This window comes from Megascapheus bottae, chromosome 24 (assembly GCF_031878675.1).
Source record: "Megascapheus bottae isolate mThoBot1 chromosome 24, mThoBot2.hap1, whole genome shotgun sequence".
Classification (NCBI taxonomy): domain Eukaryota; kingdom Metazoa; phylum Chordata; class Mammalia; order Rodentia; family Geomyidae; genus Megascapheus; species Megascapheus bottae.
In genome coordinates this window covers 19,590,703-19,612,635 of record NC_143532.1, presented here as the reverse complement: position 1 = coordinate 19,612,635, position 21,933 = coordinate 19,590,703, and the positions used below count along the sequence as shown (strand labels likewise).

Here is a 21,933-nt window from a genome sequence, read left to right as displayed (position 1 = left end):
TTCTTCCATCTTTATTTAAATTGTAAAAAATAGTCACACCACCATGTGCCAATTCACCAGGCAAAGTCCTATTCTCTCTCTCCTGGGCTTAACCGGCAACCTAGGAAGCAGTGTGCATGGATGTCACCATTTCCCAAGGAGGATCACAGCTGAAGTCTTCATCAAGCTGCCTCTCTGGGTGACAAAGGCCTGGGTAGAGGGCCAAGGTGGTCCTGTCTCAAGGAATGGTGCTGTTGCTTGTTAGCTTATCCTATGGTGGCTTGGGGCTCAGGCTTGGAGTCTGTTAGTGCATGTAGCGCTGAGTGAGAGGGGCGGGCCCCGCCTCGGAACCTGAGGTCCTCTAAGACAAGACTGTCGGTGAGAAAGCCCCCATCCCCCGTCACCTTCTGTTGAATAAGGGGGATGAGGAAGTCTGGACCACACCCACGCAGGTACCAACCCAGGCTTGTGTCTCAGGAGTGCTGGAGAGCTGATGTTCCATGAGCAGGGAGCTGCACTGACCCCACAGCACCCCGGCCTCGGACTTGCAGGTAGCCCTGCACTGGTATGGGTCACAGCACAGGTGGCTTAGGCATAGCCACCAGCCATTTGACTGGTGGCTGCATTGCTGCCTGTTCCTCGCCAGGCCTGGAAGCTGAAGAAAGCGCTCACTCCATAGGCGATCATCACCAGACAGGCGAAGAACTGAAGGGAAAAGGGTGGGCCCAGATGATCAGTCAAGCACATGGGACAGAGGCGCCAGCCCCCTCATCTGACAGTGGGTCGCTGTGGCTGAGAAGACTGCCATTCTTAGTGGGGAAAACAGTTAAGACCACATGGGCAAGGTGTGTCGGGAGAATGTGGCAAAAGTAATAGGATCAAAGCCCCTTCTACATCTTTTGATCTTTTGGGGGAAGGCTTGCCTGACCAATCCCTAGCTTCACAAGGAAAACAGCCAAAGCTAACCCAGGTTTCTTGTTTGGTGGTCTTGAGATAAGATATATGTGTGTATATATATATAGATATAGATAGATAGATATAGATAGATAGATAGATAGATAGATAGATAGATAGATTATATAGTTAAGATATTCTCAAAACATGATCCTGTCTCAGCCTCTCACGTGTGGGGATTACAGGAATGCACTACCATGCCCTGCCCCATAAACTTTCTATACTCACACCTCTTGTGTCTGTGTTCAGGTGTTCCACACCCATCCAAGCTCACTGCTTTTTAAAACTATTCTCACCAGGTAAAGTAAGGACATCCAACAGGTGCCCTACCCTGGTGTAACACGACTCCAGGCGCCATACTTTAACCTCTCTGAGCCAGTTTCCTGGTTTTCAAAGTGTGCAGAGCCTTGTGGAACGAGCATGACAGATAGGGGGGTGACTGGGTCCCTGAGCCTCATTTTGGACTTGCTGGGAGAGAATACAAGTCCCCAGACAGAGCTTAAACTTGAAGGTTTTACGTGTGCATTTGCCAGGAACAAGGGAGGGTCTGTAGCTGGCATATTCCAAAGAGTGGCACTACTGAGTCTCAGCAGAGCTCCACAGCTCACCCATGGGCCACCACAAGCCAAGATTTATTCACTAAACTCCATTGCCACCCTGCTCAGCTCCATGTGGAGACCCCCTGAACATTCAGGTAGTGCCAGGAGATGGCCGGTGCCTGGCCTCAGATGGAGGGGACCTCTGAATCCAGGGGCGGGGACTGGGGGCCCCCAGGGCCATACTCACAGAGGCAGCCGCGCGCTGGTTGTAGGAACGAGTGCCCTTCAGGAACTTCACATCAACCTCAGCAGAACAGGTGATGAAGGCAGTGATGTAGAGAACGGTGGCGGTGATATTGAAGACCATTAGCTGGCAAGAGCAGGAGGAAGACATGGAAGATTCGCCAGAGCACTCCCGAGGCCCACAGACAGGGGGGAAGCTTAAAGGATGACCTGGCAGGGCAGTGCCCCACAAATCTGTGATCCACCTCTTAAGTCTTGACCAAGGCCAAGCCTGAGGCTGGAGGCTCTAGGGGAAAAGCTACAGCTCCCTTTGGGCCACATCCTGGGCTCAAGGCAAACCCCGAAGTCAGTATTTCAGAAGAAATTTAAGTCAGACACCATCTCAGCCTCCTGAAAAGCTAGAATTACAGGCGTGAGCCACTTACACCCAGCTATAGTTTTTTTTTTTAAGGTTTAAAAAATCTCATATGGAAACAATTTGTATATGAAAGTTTCATATTAAAACTCTTTGGGCTAGATATATAGTACAATGACCAAGCGCTTGCCCAGCACACACAGGACCCTCAGTTGAGTCCTCGGTGCTCTAAGAACTAAGATTTGGCACCAAGGGACCTGTATCCCCAGCACCTCCAACAGGCCTCAAAGAAGTGGGTCCCCAGGACAGATAAGCTATGCTTTGTAGCCTCTCCTGATCTACGTAACACACCATCTTGCCTGGACCCTTTGGAACTAGCAGCCTCAAGCAAAGGGTCCACACAGGCTGGGCTGTCCATTCCCTCTCTGGGGGCAGCCCTACCCTCCCTGCCTGGCCTAATGTTGGTCCAGGAGCCTATGGGCAGTGTCCAGCCACTGGAGCCTTGGCAAGCAGCCACCTTCAGACAGCCATGCCAGAGCCTGACCATGTAAGAGGTGGGAGGCCGTCAGCTCTACACGTCTCTTCCTTAGAGGTCTGGGTCACTGGGGCCAGGGAGGTAGCTCCAAGGCAGGCTGTTGCTCGCTTGCCCCCAAATCACCTTCTTGCCAACTGTGCCCCAGCAGCCCCTGCAGATCCTGCCTGGCTCCAGCCAGTGATGTCAAGGTCTAACAAGCCCATTCTGTCTTGAGGGTGACTCACATTTCCTTGGTTTGACAAGTCATTGAATCACAAACAATGTTGCCTAGTCTTGAAATCACATGCCTCTCTGCTCACTGAAAGGCTGCAGAAACCCCAGCTGCAGAGGCTTCCTGGTCAGAGAAAACCCCAGCAGCCTTCTCTGTCTGTCCAGGGCGCTTCCTCCATCAAACCTGAAGTGCCCAGTGTCTCAAAGCAGGGCCTCCCTCTGGAGGCTGCCTGCCCTAGGCCCAGCCACAGATGGTGAACCCAGGCAACTCAGGCATGTGACCATGAAAAGAATCTAGATGGCCTCATATGAATCCACTCAACAGACCCAAGGTCAAGCAAGGCTCTTAGAAAGCTGGGCCACTGGGGCAGGGAGTTTGGCCTAGTGGTAGAGTGCTTGCCTAGCATGTACAAAGACCTAGGTTCGATTCCTTAGTACCACATACATAGAAAAATCCAGAAGTGGTTCTGTGGTTCAAGTGGTAGAATGCTAGCCTTGAGAAAGCCCAAGGACAGTGCTCAGATGCTGAGTCCAAGCCCCAGAACTGGCAAAAAGAAAAAAGACAGGGGGCTGGGAGTTTGACCTAGTGTTAGAATGCTTACCCAGCATGCACAAAGACCCAGGTTTGATTCCTCGGTACCACATACATAGAAAAAAGCTGAAAGTGGTGCTGTGTCTCAAGTGATAGAGTGTTAGCCATGAGAAAGCCCAAGGACAGTGCCCAGGCCCTGAGTTCAAGGCCCCGAACTGACAAAAACTAAACTAAAATCTTAAAAAAAGAAAGCTGAACCAATGGAACCACCATCCTCTCCCACCCCAGGACAGCTGGAGGGCATGTCAGCAATGACCTTCACCCACCCACCCCCTGCCCCATGCTCTTCATTCTAGAAGGTCACCATGTCACCATGGGCCTGCTGTGGTCACCCAGAGACCAGAGGGGTCAGCCTGGAGCTACCTCCAGTGCCCAGTGAGACTCACCGCCAGCGGCCAGGGGACCATATACAACTTCATGTGCAGCTGAAACAAGTAGAGGATGAAGAAGACAATTGTTACCAGCCAGAGGACGACAGCGACGAACATCACCCAGCCGTAGGCAGGGTACAGGTGGTATGGGGTGTCAGCAATCAGTGCCCATACCAGCAGTCCCAGTACCTGTGGGGACAGGACAGGAACAGTCTCTCAGAGCTCCACACTCAAGCTGGAAGCCACAGGCCTCGCCTCGGGCCTTGGCCTTATCTTTTTTTTTTATTATTCCTATCATTAATATTGATTTGGCTCCCACTATGTGCTTCAGTGCCAGGGCCCTTGCTTGGCCACTCTTACTCCTTCTTCCTTGATTCTCACTATGCTGTGTGGCAGGAGGTGTCATGGCAATGACAATATAGTTCTTATTCCTGCAAACCTTCATGTCACAGGCACCCACTATGTGAGGTAGTAATGTTTCTTCCCCAGACTTGGCACTCCCCAAGGGCAGATGCATCGCTATTTCATGGCTGCATCCCACCACCCAGTGCAGGATCTGCACCTTGACTGGGATGCAGGAAAATCTGCTCAGAGGAAGACCACGTCACGAATGACCCTGGGAGTTAGCTGGGAATGAAGTCCCAGAGGTGGGATTAAAAATCAGCCTGTGGGCCAGGAGTTTGGCCTAGTAATTGAGTGTTTGCCTAGCATGCATGAAGACCCTGGTTTGATTCCTCAGTACCATATATACATAGAAAAAAAACAGAAATGGTGCTGTGGCTCAAGTGGTAGAGCTCTAGCCTTGAGAAAGCCCAAGGACTGACAAAAAAAAAAAAATCAGCCTGTGTAAAACGGTTCATTTCATAATGTAAATTTTATCTACTTAAAAATCTTTAAAGCTGGCGCAATGGCTCACCTCTGTAATCCTAGCTACTCAGGGGGCTGGTATCTGAGGATCAAGGTCCAAAGCCTCGAGGCACAAAAGGACCTGAGACTCTTATCTCCAATTAACCTCTAAAAAAATGGGAAGTGGGGCTTGGCTCAAGGGTAGGGCAGTAGCCTTGAGCTGAAGAGCTCAGGGAAAGCACCCAGGCCGAGTTCAAGCCCCATTACCCACAAAAAAGTAAAAAGAAGCGGAGTGCTGGTGGTGGTTCATGCCTGTACTCCTAGCTACTTAGGAGCCTGAGACCTGAGGGTTGTAGATCCAAACCAGGTGGAGCAGGAAAAGACCATGAGAGCTGTGGCTCAATGTGGTAGAGCTCTAGACTTGAGCAAAAGAGCTCAGGAACAGCATTTAGGCCCTGAGTTCAAGCCCTATTACTAACAATAACAACAACAAAAATAGCCTGCGTGTCCTCGTGGTCACTGGGCTTGCAGGGCTCTGATCTACTACCTGATGTCTCCTCAAGCCCTCTTCTGCCCCACCTCTCTGACTCCCGGCTCCCCAGTCTGCAGTGCCTAGCATTGTGTCTTTCCCACAAACCCAAGTCTATATGTGGCACTGTTCCCGAGGAGCAGGAGGAGCCTGGACATCCCGGGATTACGTATGCCTGGCTTAACTCCTGCTCCACTCATCACTGTGTGGCCCTAGGCATGTACATAACCTCTCTGTCCTCCGATCACCACTCATAAAACAAGTACCAACACACACCCATCTCGTAGAGCAACTGGAGGACCCATGAGCCCAGGTCTGTACAGAGGAACAATGACAGTGTTTGCTCCCTCTGGGAATTTGACATGGACAAGTTCTCTATTGGGACAAGGGGCGTAGGGCAGGAGAGCTGATAGAGTGTGTCTTGGTAGAGGGCTAATTTAGGGCAGGGCCAAGCTAGGCCTCCTTCCCTTCCCCCAAAGGGTATTCTTGGAATCTGTGGTGGAAGTGAAGCAAGGTAGGCCTGTACCGATTCCACAGGCTGTGTCACTTCTCTGAACCAGCCCAAAGCAAGCCCACCGTCAGATGCCAGAGCGGCCTCTCAAGAGCAGGTCCCACCTCTCCTGCTGCTCTCTAGAGACAAATCTGCCACACACTGCAAGGGCAGTGCTCTCCTGAGGACTGCTGACCCAAAACACAACAAGCTGGGCCCTCCAGGCACCCCTCCCCCTAAGCCAGGGACCACAGGGACATGTCTATACCTGTCAAGGAACAAACTGAAGTTTCTGTACCAATCTTCTATAACTTCCTCTTCCTCCCCAGTTCCCTCAGAGGTATGACTCAGTGGGTAAGTAGCTGGTAGAGAAGCGGGTTCAAGATATCCCCCTACTGGGCCACAACAGACACATCCCTGGGAACCAATGACCCTATGTGGTCACCAGCAAGAATCACTGGTGACACACACCTGTAATCCTAGCTACTTAAGAGGCTGAGATCTGGAAACTTGCAGTTCAGGGCCAGCCTAAGCAAACGAATCCTTGTGATTGTTCTCTCCAGTTAGCCACCAGAAAGGTTTGTGGAGGGATGGCTCAAGTCGTAGCACAGAAGCCCTAAGTAAAAAAGCCAAGTGAACGCAAGGCCCTGAGTTTAAGTTCCCAGGCAGGAGGCCAAGGGAGGCCTTTCTCCACTCTGCACTGCTCGGCTTACCTCCACAAGCAAGCTGTGGCCCTGGGCTACTTTCCAGAGAGCTAGAAGGGGCAGAGTGGTCGGGACCCCTTGGCCTATAGCCACATGCCACACCAGTGGCAGAAACCTCAGCAGTGAGGACTCTGGACAGGATGCCTTAGAAAAAGCCCCCACCCGCCTTGTACCACACACCCGTAGGGCATCCAGTCCAAGAGACACACTACAAGCCTCAGGACTAGGCAAGCCACTGCTCAGCCCTATGGAAGTGGCACCTCAGGCACCTGCGGGTAACCAGTGGCTTCTCAGGGACAAATGTGTAGATCTGAAAGGGAGTTAGACAAGATGGAGCATTGAAGATCAAACTAGCAAGACCGATGCATGCTCACATGCATGGGAGGTGCCTCCCATACCCCATACTCAGATACTCTGATTATCTGAATAGATACTCAGAGACATGACTGTAGTCAGCATGGTAAAAAAAACACACAGTAGGATCAGAACCCAGATCTGGCCCTTCTCTAGGACTGGGAGACATGAGGTGCTTTCGCTGCCTCCTTGGGAAGGGCTGGGCACCCAGAAAACCCCCTGTCCCTGTCCTTCAGCTGCTACCTCACCCCTGGTTTCCAGATCAGCAAATATAGCCTGGCAGAGATGCAGGGCAGATAAATAGCAGGAATGTGTTCCTTCTGGCTGTGCTGCCTGGCTCCCATCTCTGCTTCTGGGAGGTCCACTCCACCACTGGAACCAGACAGACTGGTTTCTCCTGGCCCCAGCCCTTCCAGGGAGACCCAGGTCTGGACAGGGCTCCCTGAAGTTTGCTGTCACCTTCTCTGGCCCTGTCAGAGTGACAAGACCCAGGCCTCAATTCCAGAAGTTGCAGGACCTCCTGGACACTGTCCATTGGGGTAGCTTTTTCTTTCCTCTGTGGCCCCAGGCTAGCTGTAACATGGGGACCTCTCCTATCATGGCCACCGCCCAGAGATAGGAAAATGGCAGTAGGTACCTGGGTGTGAGGGGTGTGAGTCTGACGAGCTCAACCTGCCATCTGTCCTCCAGAGCCTGATCCAGACTCCTCTCCTTGAGGTCTTCCTCCTATAACCCTCACACAGACCAAATGCCCCTCCCAGCCCAGGCCCCGAAATGCACCTCTCTGAATCCCTTCTGATATGCCTGCTGCTCTTCTGGAGACCCTGTGAAGTGAGCAGTGCCGGGCAAAACCCTACACACACAAACTACTATGGCTCACAGGAAGTGCGGTGGGTGTGGAGGGGAGCAAGATGGCAGTGGGTCCCAAGGTCATTGTAGGGAAAGAGGCCAGGAAGATCTCATAGGTAAGGTGACAAGGGAGCAGAGAGCAGGAAGGGCAGGGAGGTGACAGAAGTCATGTAGACCTCTAGGCTCCATATAGGTGGCCTTCTGCTCAAGTTTCTATAGGTGTCTACACATAATCCCTCTTCCTCCCTCGCTTTCTCTCTTGCACAAGTGCATGTGCAAATGCAAACACACACACACACACACACACACACACACACACACACACACACACACCGCCCTTCTTCCAAACTTCCAGACTGCTGCTGCACTGGCTCCCCAGACAGGCCCTGCTGCAGACAAACAGTACCATCTGGAAAACTCAGGAGTTTGGATCCTCATTTCTCATGTTTTCTACAAAGCTTAAAGAACTCGAATTAGGAAGTTTAACTTCCAGAGAATGGCAATGCCAGAAAGCAACCTTCACAGGACCTTTGCATCACCAAAGAATTAATTTGGCACAGACTGGGCAATAGAGATTTCCTAAAACATCACCTGAATGACCAGAAAGGATGTCACGAAATCCCAACCAAGAAGCAGACCTATCAGCACAGCCTTGCCACTACTGCCACCCCTCCCAATGTGTCCCCAGGGTCAGCTTTTCCAGGGGCCTTTTGTTGTGGGTGGAATGGTGTCCCTGGAGTATGATATACACTAAAGCACCAGTAAAAGTGGCCTCATGTGGGAACAGAGTCTGTGCAGGTGAGTTACCGGGAGGTCACACTGGATTAGGGGAACAATGTGAGCAGGCATGGGTGGCTCAAGCCTCTCCTCCTAGCTACTCAGGAGGCTGAGATCGGAGGATGCAGATTCAAGGCTCAGCCCAGACAGGCAAATCTGGGAGACTTTAGACTTCAGGCCCACAGAACCAGGATACAAAATATTGGCTCCTTAAGCCAATAGTGTGCTCTTGAGGACAGGATGGCTTCATCAACTCCTTGGGATCAGCCTCTGGCCCTGCCAACTCAGAGGTGCATCCCATACCCTCTCTCTGCTGTATGCACCTGCCAACCTCGTAGGGTGGTGGTGAGGAGGAAATGAAGTCAGATGGGCCCCGTGGCTAGCACACACCCAGCACGGGCCGTGGGGAGCTGAGCTCCTATTCATGGGGTTCAGTGAGATAGCAAACATATCTAAACACAAGTACCAGGCACTGGGGCCCTGCCCAGATATGGAACCTGTAGTGCTGGCCCTGCCCATGATATAGAGAGAGTGGGGGGGAGGGGCGGGAACTGGGGCCTCCCCAGGGCTGCCCTTTATAAGCTCCTCATGGGCTGAGGGGTGTGGGCAGACCGTTCACACCTTTGGCCCTTGTTTTCACACACACACTCTGTCTCTGTCTGTCTGTCTGTCTGTCTCTCTCTCTCTCTCTCTCTCTCACACACACACACACACACACACATGCATTTGTGCTTGGCCTGTTATCTGTCCCGCAAAGTCCTAGAACTATGGCTCTTCATCCTCCTCCAGAGGCCCAGCTCACAAACCCTAGGATGAAATGATTGCAACCTCACCAAGGTGAAGACAATTCCCCCAACAAGACCCTACCCCAACTCTTCCCCTGTCCCCCCAATTCCTGCGCATTGTCAGATCCTGGTAGACTCATGGTGTGGCTTTGGGAGAGTCACCTAACCTTTCATCTGACACAGGGAGGAGCTGGGAGGGCAGTGCCACCTGGCAGGTCACTTGTGCTGCTGTGTTGAGGCTGTGAGAGGAAAAGTCCACAGCCACAGCAGCCTGGGAGTGATTCTGTGGGTGGCAGGAGGAGCCACTGGGGAGGGGAGCACCTCAGGGCAGCAGGCTGACTCAGGGCCACAGACAGGACTGGGGAAGCAGGGAGAAGGCCTCAGAAGATGACCATGCAGGTGATGGCTGGGAACACAGGCCAGAGCCATCAGGTCTTAACAAACACTAATACATGGGTTTCTACGAGGTGGTACTTTTTAATATTGGCAACTGAACCAATGTCTGAAGAGACAATGGGAGGGTGTTTCTGGGTGAGGGCAAGGTGACAACTTCTCTCACAGCTCCCTGGCTCCCTCTCCCTCCAATATCAGCAGGAAACTGAGGCTCAGGACAGCCGAGGACTCCTTTGTGGGGTTCCCCTTGCTTGGGACACATCTGGGCAGCCTGAGGACACTCAGAACTTGGCCTGCCTGGGTCCAGCCTCCACCCCCGCCTGGCCCTTCTCCCTACACTGAAAGGGACTTTATGGGGACCAAAAGCCACCCATTGTATTGCAGGAGACAAAGGGGCAGGGGACAGCGGCTCCGGAGCCTGAGCTGGCCACACCACCACACACACCACCCACTCCACGCCAGGGGAGGGCCTGAGGGGCACCTTGGAATTCCCAAGCTGAACTTGGAGCTGGACAGAACACTGGAGAACACTGGTACTCAGCTCTCCAGGAAGCCCGAGAAGCAAGTCAGAGCCCAACCCCAAGCTGCGCCCTCCGCCTCCTCGCCCTTCTCTGAAAAATAGGCCTTGGGAAGGGACAAACCAACCACTTAGGTGCTGGAGCCCAGTACCCAGGTCTTTAGTCTTCCAGGCCTTATAGCATCCCTGTCTTCTGAAATCACTGGCCTCTCTGCCTTCCCCTGCACCTCACCAGCCTGCCACCATTCCCTCCTCTTTCCCCTCTGATTTACAGCACCAGGCCTGCCAGGATCTTTTGGCTACACGGAGCCTTTATACCCCTGCTGGAGAAGGCCCAGCTGGAGTCTTGGCATTCACTGCCTGCAGCAGCCCCTCACCCTGTCTGCCACTCCCTCCCTCCCCCCTCCCTCCATCTGAGCCAACTCCCATGTCACTCAGGAGAATGAAAGGAAGCTCCTGGAAGATGGAGAAATGGCAGTAGGTCAGGCAGAGGACAAGGTGGGGCCAGCTCTGGGAGGCAGACTCTCCATCCCCTGTCACTAACTCTCAGAAGGCCAGAGGCAGAGCTGGGACAACATCTCCCTCAGACTCTGTGAACCCAAGTTGCAGAAGGAGCCAGGGGCCGCCCACCTCCCTCACCCTGGATAGCAGTGGGAGAGCTCAATTAAGGCTGGAATGTTCCAGGGGAGTTCACAGTCTTGACTGCTGGCTGATCTTTGCCCTCGCCTCCCTAAGACCCTGGCACGCCCCTCCTTGGGCATCTCCTCCTTGGACAAGCAGGAGGAGCCAACTCAGCCCAGCCACCAAGGCTGGGTTCTGTGTCAGAACTGGAGTTCACCAGGCTGCCAAGAAAAACAGCCTAGTGACGCTACCACCCTGTGGTGACCACAGAGACCAATGTGGGGGTGCAGCTCCTCAGATCGTCAGGGAGCAGGAAAACAGGCCTGGTCTGCACTGGACTTCACTCTAAGTGACAAGGAAAAACAACTACTGCCCGTGGCCTGATGACATCTTTGCAGACCGGACCTCTGACCTCTGTCCTTTCAGGACCTAGATAACCTCTCTCCACATACAGAGGATCAGGAAAATTACCTGGGATACCTAGCACCCAGGCAGGAGCACTGAGCTCACAGCTGCTGCCTGATGCTGTGGGTCCTGGGAGACAGGCCCTCTCTGGGCCTGAGCTGCATTCACACACCTCCTGCACACATCTCCACAAACTACCTGCACTTTTTTTTTTCTCGTGTATTTTCATTTTTTGTCTTGCTTTGAGACAGGATGTCACTCTCTAGACCAGTCTGGCTTCAAGCTTCCTGCTCAAGCCTCCTAACTGCTGGAATGACAGACATGAGCCAGCATACCCAGATGAAAAAAAGTCTTACTGAAACACTAATCTGTGACATCGTTTCCAAAGGGGTCCAAATGTTCACATAAGAAACATTTGGACACTGTGTGCGCTGAAATTTCAGTTGCAGGTAGGCAGTCATGTCTGTATTTTCTCCACACAAATGCTCACAGTTTACATGTGTGGTGTGTGCTGTGCCCACCCCAGCCCCAGACACTGCCCATCGTTACCCAGGGCAGGAGGGCGGCACTCAGCTGCCTACTTTAGGAGTCACTCACTGATGGACTTCTTTTTTTATAAAGAGGGGCATGGGAATTGAACTCATGGATGCTGTCCCTGAGCTCTCTTTGCTTAAGGCTAGTGCGCTACCACTTTGAGCCACAGTGCTACTTCCAGTTTTAGTTGGGGAGAAGAGTTTCAGGAGGACTTTTCAGCCTAGGTTTTGAACCATGATCCTCAGATCTCAGTATCCTGAGCCACAGGCATCCAGTTGATGAGCTTTGTATAACACAAGTAAACTCTAATCAAAAAGGACACTGATGGAGTTGGGAGTGTGGTCTAGTGGTTGAGTGCTTGCCTACCATGCAAGGTAGGTACCATGTGGTACATACATAGAAAAAGCAAGATATGGTGCTGTGGCTCAAGTGGTAGAGCTCTAGCCTTGAGAAAGCCCAAGGACAGCACTCAGGTCCTGAGTTCAAGCTCCAGGATTGGTTAAAAAAGAAAAAAAGGGAACTGAAATCACCAGTAAATAGGAAACCTGGATTACTTACTACTGTGGCCACTGATTATAAAATTAATTACATAAATTCATAACCATGTTAAAACACTGTAAACAGAGTTCTTGGCCAACTCTGGAGTTTCTCTTTTTACTGCAGCATACACACACACACACACACACACACACACACACACACACACACACACACACACCGCAATGCTAAGTATTGATTTTTGTGGCTCCAGGTACCAGTAGCCAGAAAAATACTGCATGGAAAACCTTTTACTAAGGTTCATTGCTATAGTTGTTACATCTCTCTCACTTTTTTTTTTTTTTTTTTTTGCCAGTCCTGGGTCTGAACTCAGGGCCTGGGCACTGTCCCTGAGCTTTTTTTTTTGCTCAAGGCTAGCACTCTACCATTTGAGCCACAATGCCACTTCTGGCTTGTGCTGTTCATGCGGTACTGAGGAATCAAACCCACGGCTTCATGCATGCTATGAAACACTCTACAATGAAGCCACATTCTCAGCCCTAACTGTTACATTTTCTTAGTTGTTGCCCTTACTCTCTTCTGTATCCAGTTTATAAATAAAACTGTCACAACTTTGCATGTCTATAGATAGGCCAGTATATATAGAAAGAAGTGGAAGCGGGGTTGCCCAACAAGCTTAGAGTCCTGAGTTAAAATCTCGGCAGCACCACCAAAAAAAGAGGTAGGGGAGAAAGGGAAAGTGTACACAGTTTGCAATAGAACTCTGGGTGGCCTCAGCATCGACTTACAACAGATCTCCAAGGAGAAAGGGGAACTGCTGCAGTTTAGGTGTTAAAAGGCTGAAGCCCAGCTAGCCCCACATGAAGGCTGCCCCCTAGATACCATCTCCCCAACTGTGATTACTGAAGAAGATTCGAGAGCTCTGCATAGAGCTTCTTCACTACCTTAATGGAAAAGGACTCAATTTCCAGAATCCAGAAAGAAAATAAAAGAAAGAAAGAAACCCTCGGGGAACCCTCGTTGGCAAAATAAAACAACCACCACCAAAAACACCAATAGTAAAGTAGGAAGAGCACCTTTAGAGCTCCTAGCCATTGACAAGACAAAGCCAAACTGTCTGTGGAACCGACAAGAAAAAGCTAAAGGCTCTTTCTCAAGGTCAACCTCAAATCTCAGAAGATGATAATAGCAGGTCCACTGACCAACCATTTTAGCTTAACAGATTGGGGTGCATCCTCACCTGTATCTGTCAGCAGCTGGGATGGCTGTGGGGACAAACCCACCTGGGGACAAGATGTGACTTCCACAGAAGGCATTTGGCAACCTCTGTCAGAATCCCTAGTGTACTTGCCCTCTTGATCCATGCTCTAACTTGTGGAAATAGGGGTCCTGAGGTCATGCACAAGGCCACTCCTTATAGCAGGGTATAAAAGTGGGGGGGGGAGCCAGATGTCAGTGTCTCACAGTTTCCTTTTTTTTCTTTTCTTTTTCTTTTTTTTGCCAGTCTTGGGCCTTGAACTCAGGGCCTGAGCCCTGTCCTTTGGCTTTCTCAAGGCTAGAGCTCTACCACTTGAGCCTCAGCACCACTTCCAGCATTTTTTCTTATTATGTATATGGTACCAAGGAATCAAACCCAGATTTTGGTGCATGCTAGGTAAGCAGTCCACCACTAGGCCAAACTCCTAGCCTCTCATACCTTTAATTCTTGCTACGCAGAAGGCTGAGATCTGAGGATCAAAGTTCAAAGCCACCTGGAGCAGGAAAGTCCATGAGACTCCAATTTCCAGAAAAACCATACGTATATATATATAGCTCAAAAGTAGCAGAGCACTAGTGTTGAGCAGAAAAGCTCAGAGGCAGCTCCCAGGCCCAGAGTTCAAGCCCTACAACCAACCAAAACTAAATAAATAAACATTTTTTTAAAAAAGGGAATTCCATGGGCCTGCTTTGTGTGGAGACCTTCCCAATTTGCGTGCCAACTCCAACTAAGGTGATAGGTAAATTCAAATACTGGGCTGTAACCCTATTGGCTACCTGCGTGTGGCTGGAGCTGGCAATGGTCCCTCTGTGTATGTAACTATCCCATTGGCCACCTGTGTGGCCAGGTTCCACCGCATGGGTTTTGCCCTTAAAAACCCTGCAAGAGAGCTGCTCATGAGTGTCAGCTCCTGAGTCTGCACTGTGTCCCTGGCCGGTCAGTTCACCATCTATTTCCCCTGGTTGGTCAGTTCACCACTACTTCCCCAGTCTTGAGCTTGGGCCCAGGGCTTGAGCACTGTCCTTGGATTTTCTCAAGGCTAGCACTCTACCACTTGAGCCTCAGCACCACTTCTGGCTTTTTGCTATGTATGTGGTACGGAGGAATCGAACCCAGGTCTTCGTGCATGCTAGGCAAGCACTCTACCACTAAGCCAAACTCCTGGCCCGAAATTCACCTTTTTATATGAAAAAAAGGGGGGGAATTCAAGGGCCAGGAGTTTGGCTTAGTGGTCGAATGCTTGTCTGGCATGCACAAAGACCCGGGTTTGATTCCTCGGTACCACATATACATAGAAAAAGCCAGAAATGTTGCTGAGGCTCAAATGGTAGAGCTCTAGCCTTGATTTCCCAAGGACAGTAGTCAAGCCCTGAGTTCAAGGTCCAGAACTGGCAAAAAAAAAAAAAAAAAAAAGGGAATTCCAAGTTCCTGTCATCCAAAAGGCCTAGCTAGGGGCCAGGAGTTTGGACTAGTGATAGAACGCTTGCCTAGCATGCACAAAGACTGGGCTCAATTCCTTGGTACCACATACATAGGAAAGCCAGAAGTGGTGCTGTGGCTCAAGTGGTAGAGCACTAAGCCTTGAGAAAGCCCAAGGAGAGTGCTGAGTTCAAGCCATGGGACTGGCAAAACCAAAACAAACCAAAAAGCCTAGCAAGCTTCAATCACAGCCTGAGAGGAGGCTATGCAGCAACTGTACTAAGAGGAAAAGGGCACAAATAAGGTAATATGCAGCTCAGACATGTAAATGAGGGGAAATGGACTCCTCCCATAGCTACAGTCTTGATTTGCATATTTACATATTCAGATCCACAAATGCACACATCACTTACACACTGTCTTCAAATGCATAGGAAACAGAAGGCATGAAAGGGTCTACTTGTACCCAAAAGAGATAGATTCTTCCATTCTGTTTTGTTCTTGTTTTTGTTTTGCCAGTCCTGGAGCTTGAACTCAGAGTCTGAGCACTGTCCGTGGACTTTCTCAAGACTAGAGCTCTACCACTTGAGCCACAGCATCACTTCTGGCTTTTTCTATGTATGTGGTACTGAAGAATCAAACGTGCATGCTAGGTAAGCACTCTACCACTGGGCCAAACTCCTGGCCCCATTCTGGTTTCTTTTTAAATAAACATATAAGAATTAAGGGACTGGGTACAGTGAGTAGACTACTCACCTAGAATGTGTGAGATTACCTATATTTGATTCCCAACACCACCAAAATATTAAAATTATGGAAATAAATATATGAAAGAACAAAGACATTCACAATATGATCAGTGCTGTCCTAGGGGTGAGGGCAGCTAGGGGATGGGTCAGTAATGAGAGACAACATTTTCTCAATTACCTTTTGTACCATTTGAGTGTTTTGCTTTATGTTCATAAAACGAAAACAAGTTTGGACTGGAGGCATGACTCAAGTAGTAGAGTGCCAGCCATGAGCAAGAATAGAAAATTTTTACAAACCCACAGTGGGTCCATGAATAAAAAAATAACTGAGCCAGGTATTTACGGCTCATGCCTGTAATCCTAGCTGTTTAGGAGGGTGAGACCTGAGGATTGTGGTTCAAAGTCAGACTGAGCAGAAAAGTTCTTATAAGACTCTTCTCCAATTAACCACTCAAAAACCAGAAGTAGAAGTGTAGCTCAAGTGGGAAAGCACTAGCCTTGGGCACAAAGAGGCCCAGAGATAGTGCCCACGCCCTGAGTTCAAGCCCCACGACTGACCAAAAAAAAAAATGAAGAAACAACTCTATGAGCTGCAATTGTGCTGCTACAGATATACCACCAAAGTTAAAAAGGAAGGTGACAGGCTGTACAAAGAAATCTCACATGCAACTTACTGACACAGAATAAAAACATCACTGTTTTTAAAAATGCAAAGACAGGGGCTGGGAGTTTGGCCTAGTGGTAGAGTACTTGCATAGCATGCATGAAGACCGGGGTTCACTTCCTTGGTACCACATACATAGGAGAAGAAAAAAAAAAAAGCTGGAAGTGGTGCTGAGGCTCAAGTGGTAGAGCTCTAGCCTTGAGAAAAATCCAAGGACAGTGCTCAGGCCCTGAGCTCAAGCCCAGGACTGGCAAAGAAAAAAAAAATGCAAAGGCAAGGGAATACAAACACCCCAAACAGTTGTCCCAGTAGTTGAAGTTGATCCAAGGACAACTTCACAACTTCAGCCTATTTATGTCTGGGTTTGTGGTAGTTTCTTTCTTTTTTTCTCTTCCTTTCTTTTTTAAGAAAAAATCATTCAAATCTTAGCCATTTGGGAGGCTGAGATCTGAAGATCACAGCTCAAAGCCAGCCCAGGCAAGGAAAGCCCTTTGAGACTCTTTTCTCCAGATAACTACCCAAAACGTTGGAAGTAGAGCTGTGGCTCAAGTGGTAAAGAGCTAACCTTCTGCACAAAAGCTCAGGGACAGTGCCCGGGCCCTGAGGTCAAGTCTCAGGATGGGCACACATGTGCATGCATGCGTGAATGCACACACACACACACACACACACACACACACACAACACATACAACATATTTCCCCTAGGTAATTATAGTTAGCAAGAATGTAGCAGTAAATGACAAAACAGGGTCCTGTGCCAGGGAGCTCTGGGACCCCAAATGCTGATGGAGACCACTGTACCTCCCTGGTGTACCCCACAGCATCGGGTCTCAGTGCTACAGAGGCAGTGCGGCCCAGCACAGCTCCTGCTCACACTCTGCGGACCTCAACAAACAGAATCCCCTTCCAGGTCCAAGTGGACTTTCAGACCCTGACCTGTCCCCTCCCTGGAGTTCTGGCCTGCCTGCTGGGGCTGGAATGAAAGCTAGCTCACCCGGAGGAAAAACTTCCCTACATAAGAATGGAGCAGCCAGCCTCTAGGGTCAGATATCCCTTGTGTGAAGGCTCAGTCCTTGGATTGCTGGGCTTGCAAAGAGTCCCGTGATTGGGCTCCAGTGACTCACAGCTGTAATCCTAAGTATTCACAGAGTCTGAGATCTGAGGATCATGGTTCAAAGTCTGCTGGGGCAGAAAACTCCTTACCAGACTCTTATCTTCAACTAACCACCAGAAAACTGGAAATGGCACTGTGGTTCAAAGTAGTAGAGCATTAGTCTTGAGCAAAAGAGCTCAGGACAGCATCTAGGCCCTGAGTTCTAGCCCAAAGACTGACTAAAAAAAAAAAAAATCAGTTAACCATCCTGTCCACAAAATTCTTTCATTCCCTGGCTGAACAAAGGACTGACTCCATGTTTTTATGACCAGAAGACTTGACGCTAGGTCAAATTGCCTGTCTCCTTGTTTCAAGGCTAGCTGCATACATCCATGGCTCCCTTTCTGCTCAGGTTATTGGGAATTTCAACGCTTAACCAAGAGCTTTAAACTTGCTATAGATTCCTGGTAGAGTCATATCACCTGTCTTTGAAGTCAGCTCCTCACTCTATCATCAATCTTTAGAAATACACAAACTTTTCTGTCTTACATGTCTTAATAACCCCATTTAATATTCTTTTTGGAACCCATTTTGGGAAGTGAGTAACAAACAAATCTGAGAGCTGGGCACAGTGGCTCTCGCCTGTAATCCTAGCTACTCAGGAGGCTAAGATCTGAAGATCAAAGTTCAAAGCCGGCTGGACACAAAAGGACCTGAGACTCTTATCTTCAATTAACCTCTAGAAAATGGGAAATGGGGCTTGGCTCAAGGGTAGGGTGGTAGCCTTGAGCTGAAGAGCTCAGGGACGGCGTCCAGGCAGAGATCAAGCCCCATGACCTTCCAAATAAAAAAAAAAAGGAAATCTGAGAAATTCTAAGATTGGTTCTACAGGGCACCTTCACGAGGCACAATCTGCTTAGCTGGGGCCTCAGTTCCAGCCTCCTTCAGGCAGCCTTCATCCCTACCCCTCATCCCTAGGCCAGGCACTGGGCTCCTGACTGTTCCTAAACAATACAAACCTTACCCCAAGGCTGAGTGTCATAGTTAAAAACATGAACAGCAAAAGTCAAAAAACTCACAAAAACGTGAGCTCTCGGGCAAAACAACTACCTCGGAGCCTCAGTTTCCTCAGGAGGAGATGAAGCTGTGGCCTAGCTCTCAGCATGGGCCTAGCTGGTAGAAGCAATTCTGTCCTTGCCAGGTGGACCCCTGTCGCAGATCCAGTGGACTTGCCTGTTGCCACAGAAACAGCTCAGAGTAGCTTCTCCTACAAGCTCGGGAACTCCTTGGGGGGATGGGGCCGAGGTGTGCAGTGCCACCCTCAGAGCCTGTCTGTCCCTGGCAATCTGCACACCCAGCAGCACAGCTCCACTACATGACTCCCAGCGGGACCTACACTAGACCCAGACCTGTGTCTGCAGTGGTATCAGGGGACCAGGTGCTGGTGGCTGGGCTGCTGAGCTCACCGGGATCCTCCAAATCAAGACCTCCTCCAGAGGCAGTCTCCATGGTCCCTCCAAACCACAGAGGGCCCTCTTATTCCAGTTCTTTTGTTCCCTTTATTGGACTTTTCATTGTTCAGATGAGAAACACTCCTTCCCTGTCCACCTGGAGCTACCCAACAAGAACTAACCCTCAGGATCCACACAGACACCCCAGCCCTGCTGCTCCAGGTCTGTTCAGGTGACCAACACCATACTTCCTGCAGAGGTGCAGGCTACCCTCTGCTTCGTGCCACCCCAGCCCTTTAACTCCCAGCAACTCTCCTATCTCCAGCTTCATTTACACATTGCCTTGCTTCCTCTGGCTCAGCTTTGGGAGAAGTCCCAGCTCAAAAAGCCACCTCCTTCATGGCCTCCCTGGCTGCAAGCTAGAACTCTCACCCAGAACCCCCCACACACACTTTCTATTTTTCTTTTTTGGTGTCAGTCCTGGGGCTGGATCTCAGGGTCTGGACACAGTCCCTTGGCATTTCTGCTCAAAGCTATTGCTCTACCACTTAAGTCACAGCTCTCCTTCCAGCTTGCTGGAGGTTAATTGGACCTAAGAGTCTCATAGACTTTCCTATAACCTCGCTTTGACTGTGATCCTCAGATCTCAGCCTCCCCAGTAGCTCTGAACAGGCCCTGGGGCCCTTTTTTACACCCCTTTCACACACCACAAGCTCCTCCCCGGCCAGCTCTGCCACTCACATCTCACAGTGAAGTGGCTCTTCCCACTGGAAATGGAGGACTATGGCTTTGTGTCCTCCTTTTCATACCTATTTGACAGGTGAGGAAACTGAGGTTATTAGTCCCAGCAGAGGGGTCTGAGAATCTTACGAAAAACCAGAAAGAAAGAAAGAAAAAACTACTCGGGTTTAAACTGTGGATTTCAGGCTGCACTTCCTGAGATTCAAATAATTCCACATTTCTTTAGTGTGTGTTGTCTATAGTCTTCATTTTAAATGAACGTTTTAAACGGCATTCAGAGGCTGTGTGAGGAGGGGCGCTGACCAAGGAAATCTGAGGAATCCAGACCAAGGCAGCAAACAGCAGGTGGAGAGGTGGGGGTTTCCCAAGGGGCTGGAGTCGGGAAGGTCCGACCTCCACCCTGGGATGGCTCCAGTGGAACCACCCAGCAACCTGGGCCTGGCTGCCTTATCAGCCCCCAGCAGGAAGGGGGCAGGTGAGAAAACCCATTCAGTGGATGGGAAAATGGATCCAAGCCCTCCTCTAGTTCGATCCCAGTCCTCTGAGAATGAACAGACAGGCACCTGGCACTCACACCAGGAGGGTACCGTGAGAAGAAGGGAAGACACCCTAGGCCTGCACCCTGAGGTGCAATGTTCTCTGCGGTCCGCCACAGCTGGGGGGGTCTGCGCCCCAGTCGGGAGGCGGTAGGAGTCTGGCTTCTGCTTCCCACAAATCCCTCTCCCCGGCGCAGGGCGCGCTTTTCTGGACCCTCGGGGCTTCCCAAAGTAGCTAACGCCTGGCAGATGCCCCCCCACCCCCACCCCCGGGCAAACCAGAGGGGCCAGGCTGAGGAGGGAGCCCAGAGATCCCGGCCCAAGCGCCCTGCCTGGGCTCGGCGGCGCCGCCGGGGGTACAGGGCCCTAGTGGCTGGACAGGAGGTGGACTCGCCTAGCACTGCCCGGGGGGCGGGTGGGGGGGGACGACAGAGACAGAGGCAGAGAAAGACAGTGAGACACACAGAGGAGACAGACAGACAGACAGACAGACAGACAGACAGACAGACAGAGAGGCGCAGGGATTACAGCAGGTGTGAGTGGCCGCCGCGGGGACACCCGGGCGCCCAGGCAGAGCTTGGCTCGCGGGGAGGGCGTCTCGGGGTGACAATATTGCTGAGGGAACCTGGGGGCGCCCCCCGAGGTGGGCGCGGGGCGTCGGGGCGCGTGAGCCTGCGGCCGAGGATGCGCGGGGCGCAAAATGGGGGTGGCCCTGCGGAATCCCGTGGCCGGTCTGTCCCGACGGGGACCCCCCCTCCCTCGACCCCAGCCCGCGGGCCCCCGCGCGCGCTCACCAGCTGCAGTAGCATGAGCACCCCGAAGCTGGAGCGCAGGAAGCCCAAATCCGGGCGCAGCGCGGAGACCGAGACACCGACGCCCTGCGCGGGGCTGCTGGTGCGGGTGCTCACTTTCGACGGGAACTCGGCCATGGCGGCTCCGGCCGCGACGCCGCCCTCGCTCGGTGGTGGCTGAGCTCCGCACGGTTCCTCCTCCGGGACTGGGCTCCCGCGGCGGCTGCCGGAGCTGCGCCAGGCTTCCGCGCCCGGAGACCCGGCCGCCAGGTGCGGCCCGAAGCCCCGCCCCGGTCCCGCCCCGGCCCCGCCCCTTAACCCTCTGCGCGCCGTTGGCCGTGCGGGCCACCGCCTCTTCGCGATGATGAGTAGCCGAGCAGGGTGTGGGGCAGAGGGGTCCACGCGGGTGGGACTGGAGCAGGAAGAACTCGAGAGTGAGCCTGGCTACCGTAGCCTTGAGAGCCCTCACCCGCGGTGATACTGGTGCCAAGCTTGAGGGCTGAAATCAACAGAGATTTATTCTCTCCCCATTTCACAGGCCAGTGTCTCAAATATAGGTGATGGAGCCAAAACTCCGGTATCAGAGTTTTTGCACCCTCCAGGTGAGGCTCCAGAGGAGAACTTTCCGGATTCTTCTAGTGGCGATGGACACCCCTCTCTCTCTCTCCTTGCGGTACCTATACTGGGACTTGAACTCAGGGCTTTGGGGGGGTTAATTGGAGATAAGCGTCTCGTGGTCATGGACTTTCCTGCCCAGGCTGGCTTTGAACCAACATTCTCAGATCTCACTTTGCTGAGGAGCCAGGATTTCAGCCCTGAGCAACTAGGCCTAGCAAACCTTTCCTTCCTGCATACACAAAAACTCTCTGTCTTGTAAGGACACTTACAGTTGAATAGGAAGGGGCTCAGTTTCCTAATTCAGGAGAATGGATTCCAGATTTGTTTACTTGATTGAATCTGTGAAGATCCTTCCCAGGAAATGGAATCTGGGCCTGAAGCAGCAAAGGCAAAGACTATCTCTTGAGCCACACCTCTCTCAGATTTTGTTTCAGAGACCAGATTGATATTTAACTGCCTGAGAAAGGCCTTTTTCTTTTGGTCCTTCTGGGTGTTTGAACTTAGGACCTGGCGCTAACTAGGCTTTCACAG

The 21,933-nt window shown here is 51.3% G+C and overlaps 1 protein-coding gene across 1 annotated transcript; it reads right to left on the bottom strand.

Annotated features, from left to right (window-relative positions):
• Positions 1-345: 345 nt before the first annotated feature.
• Pllp (plasmolipin) lies at positions 346-21,037 on the bottom strand. The gene is made up of 4 exons (XM_090357032.1): positions 20,788-21,037; positions 3,794-3,967; positions 1,720-1,842; positions 346-684 (listed from the first exon to the last, which is right to left on the bottom strand). Exons 1-4 carry the CDS (start codon positions 20,920-20,922, stop codon positions 568-570), a joined length of 549 nt encoding a protein of 182 aa, XP_090213158.1. The 5' UTR covers positions 20,923-21,037; the 3' UTR covers positions 346-567.
• Between the last annotated feature and the right edge of the window lie 896 nt (positions 21,038-21,933).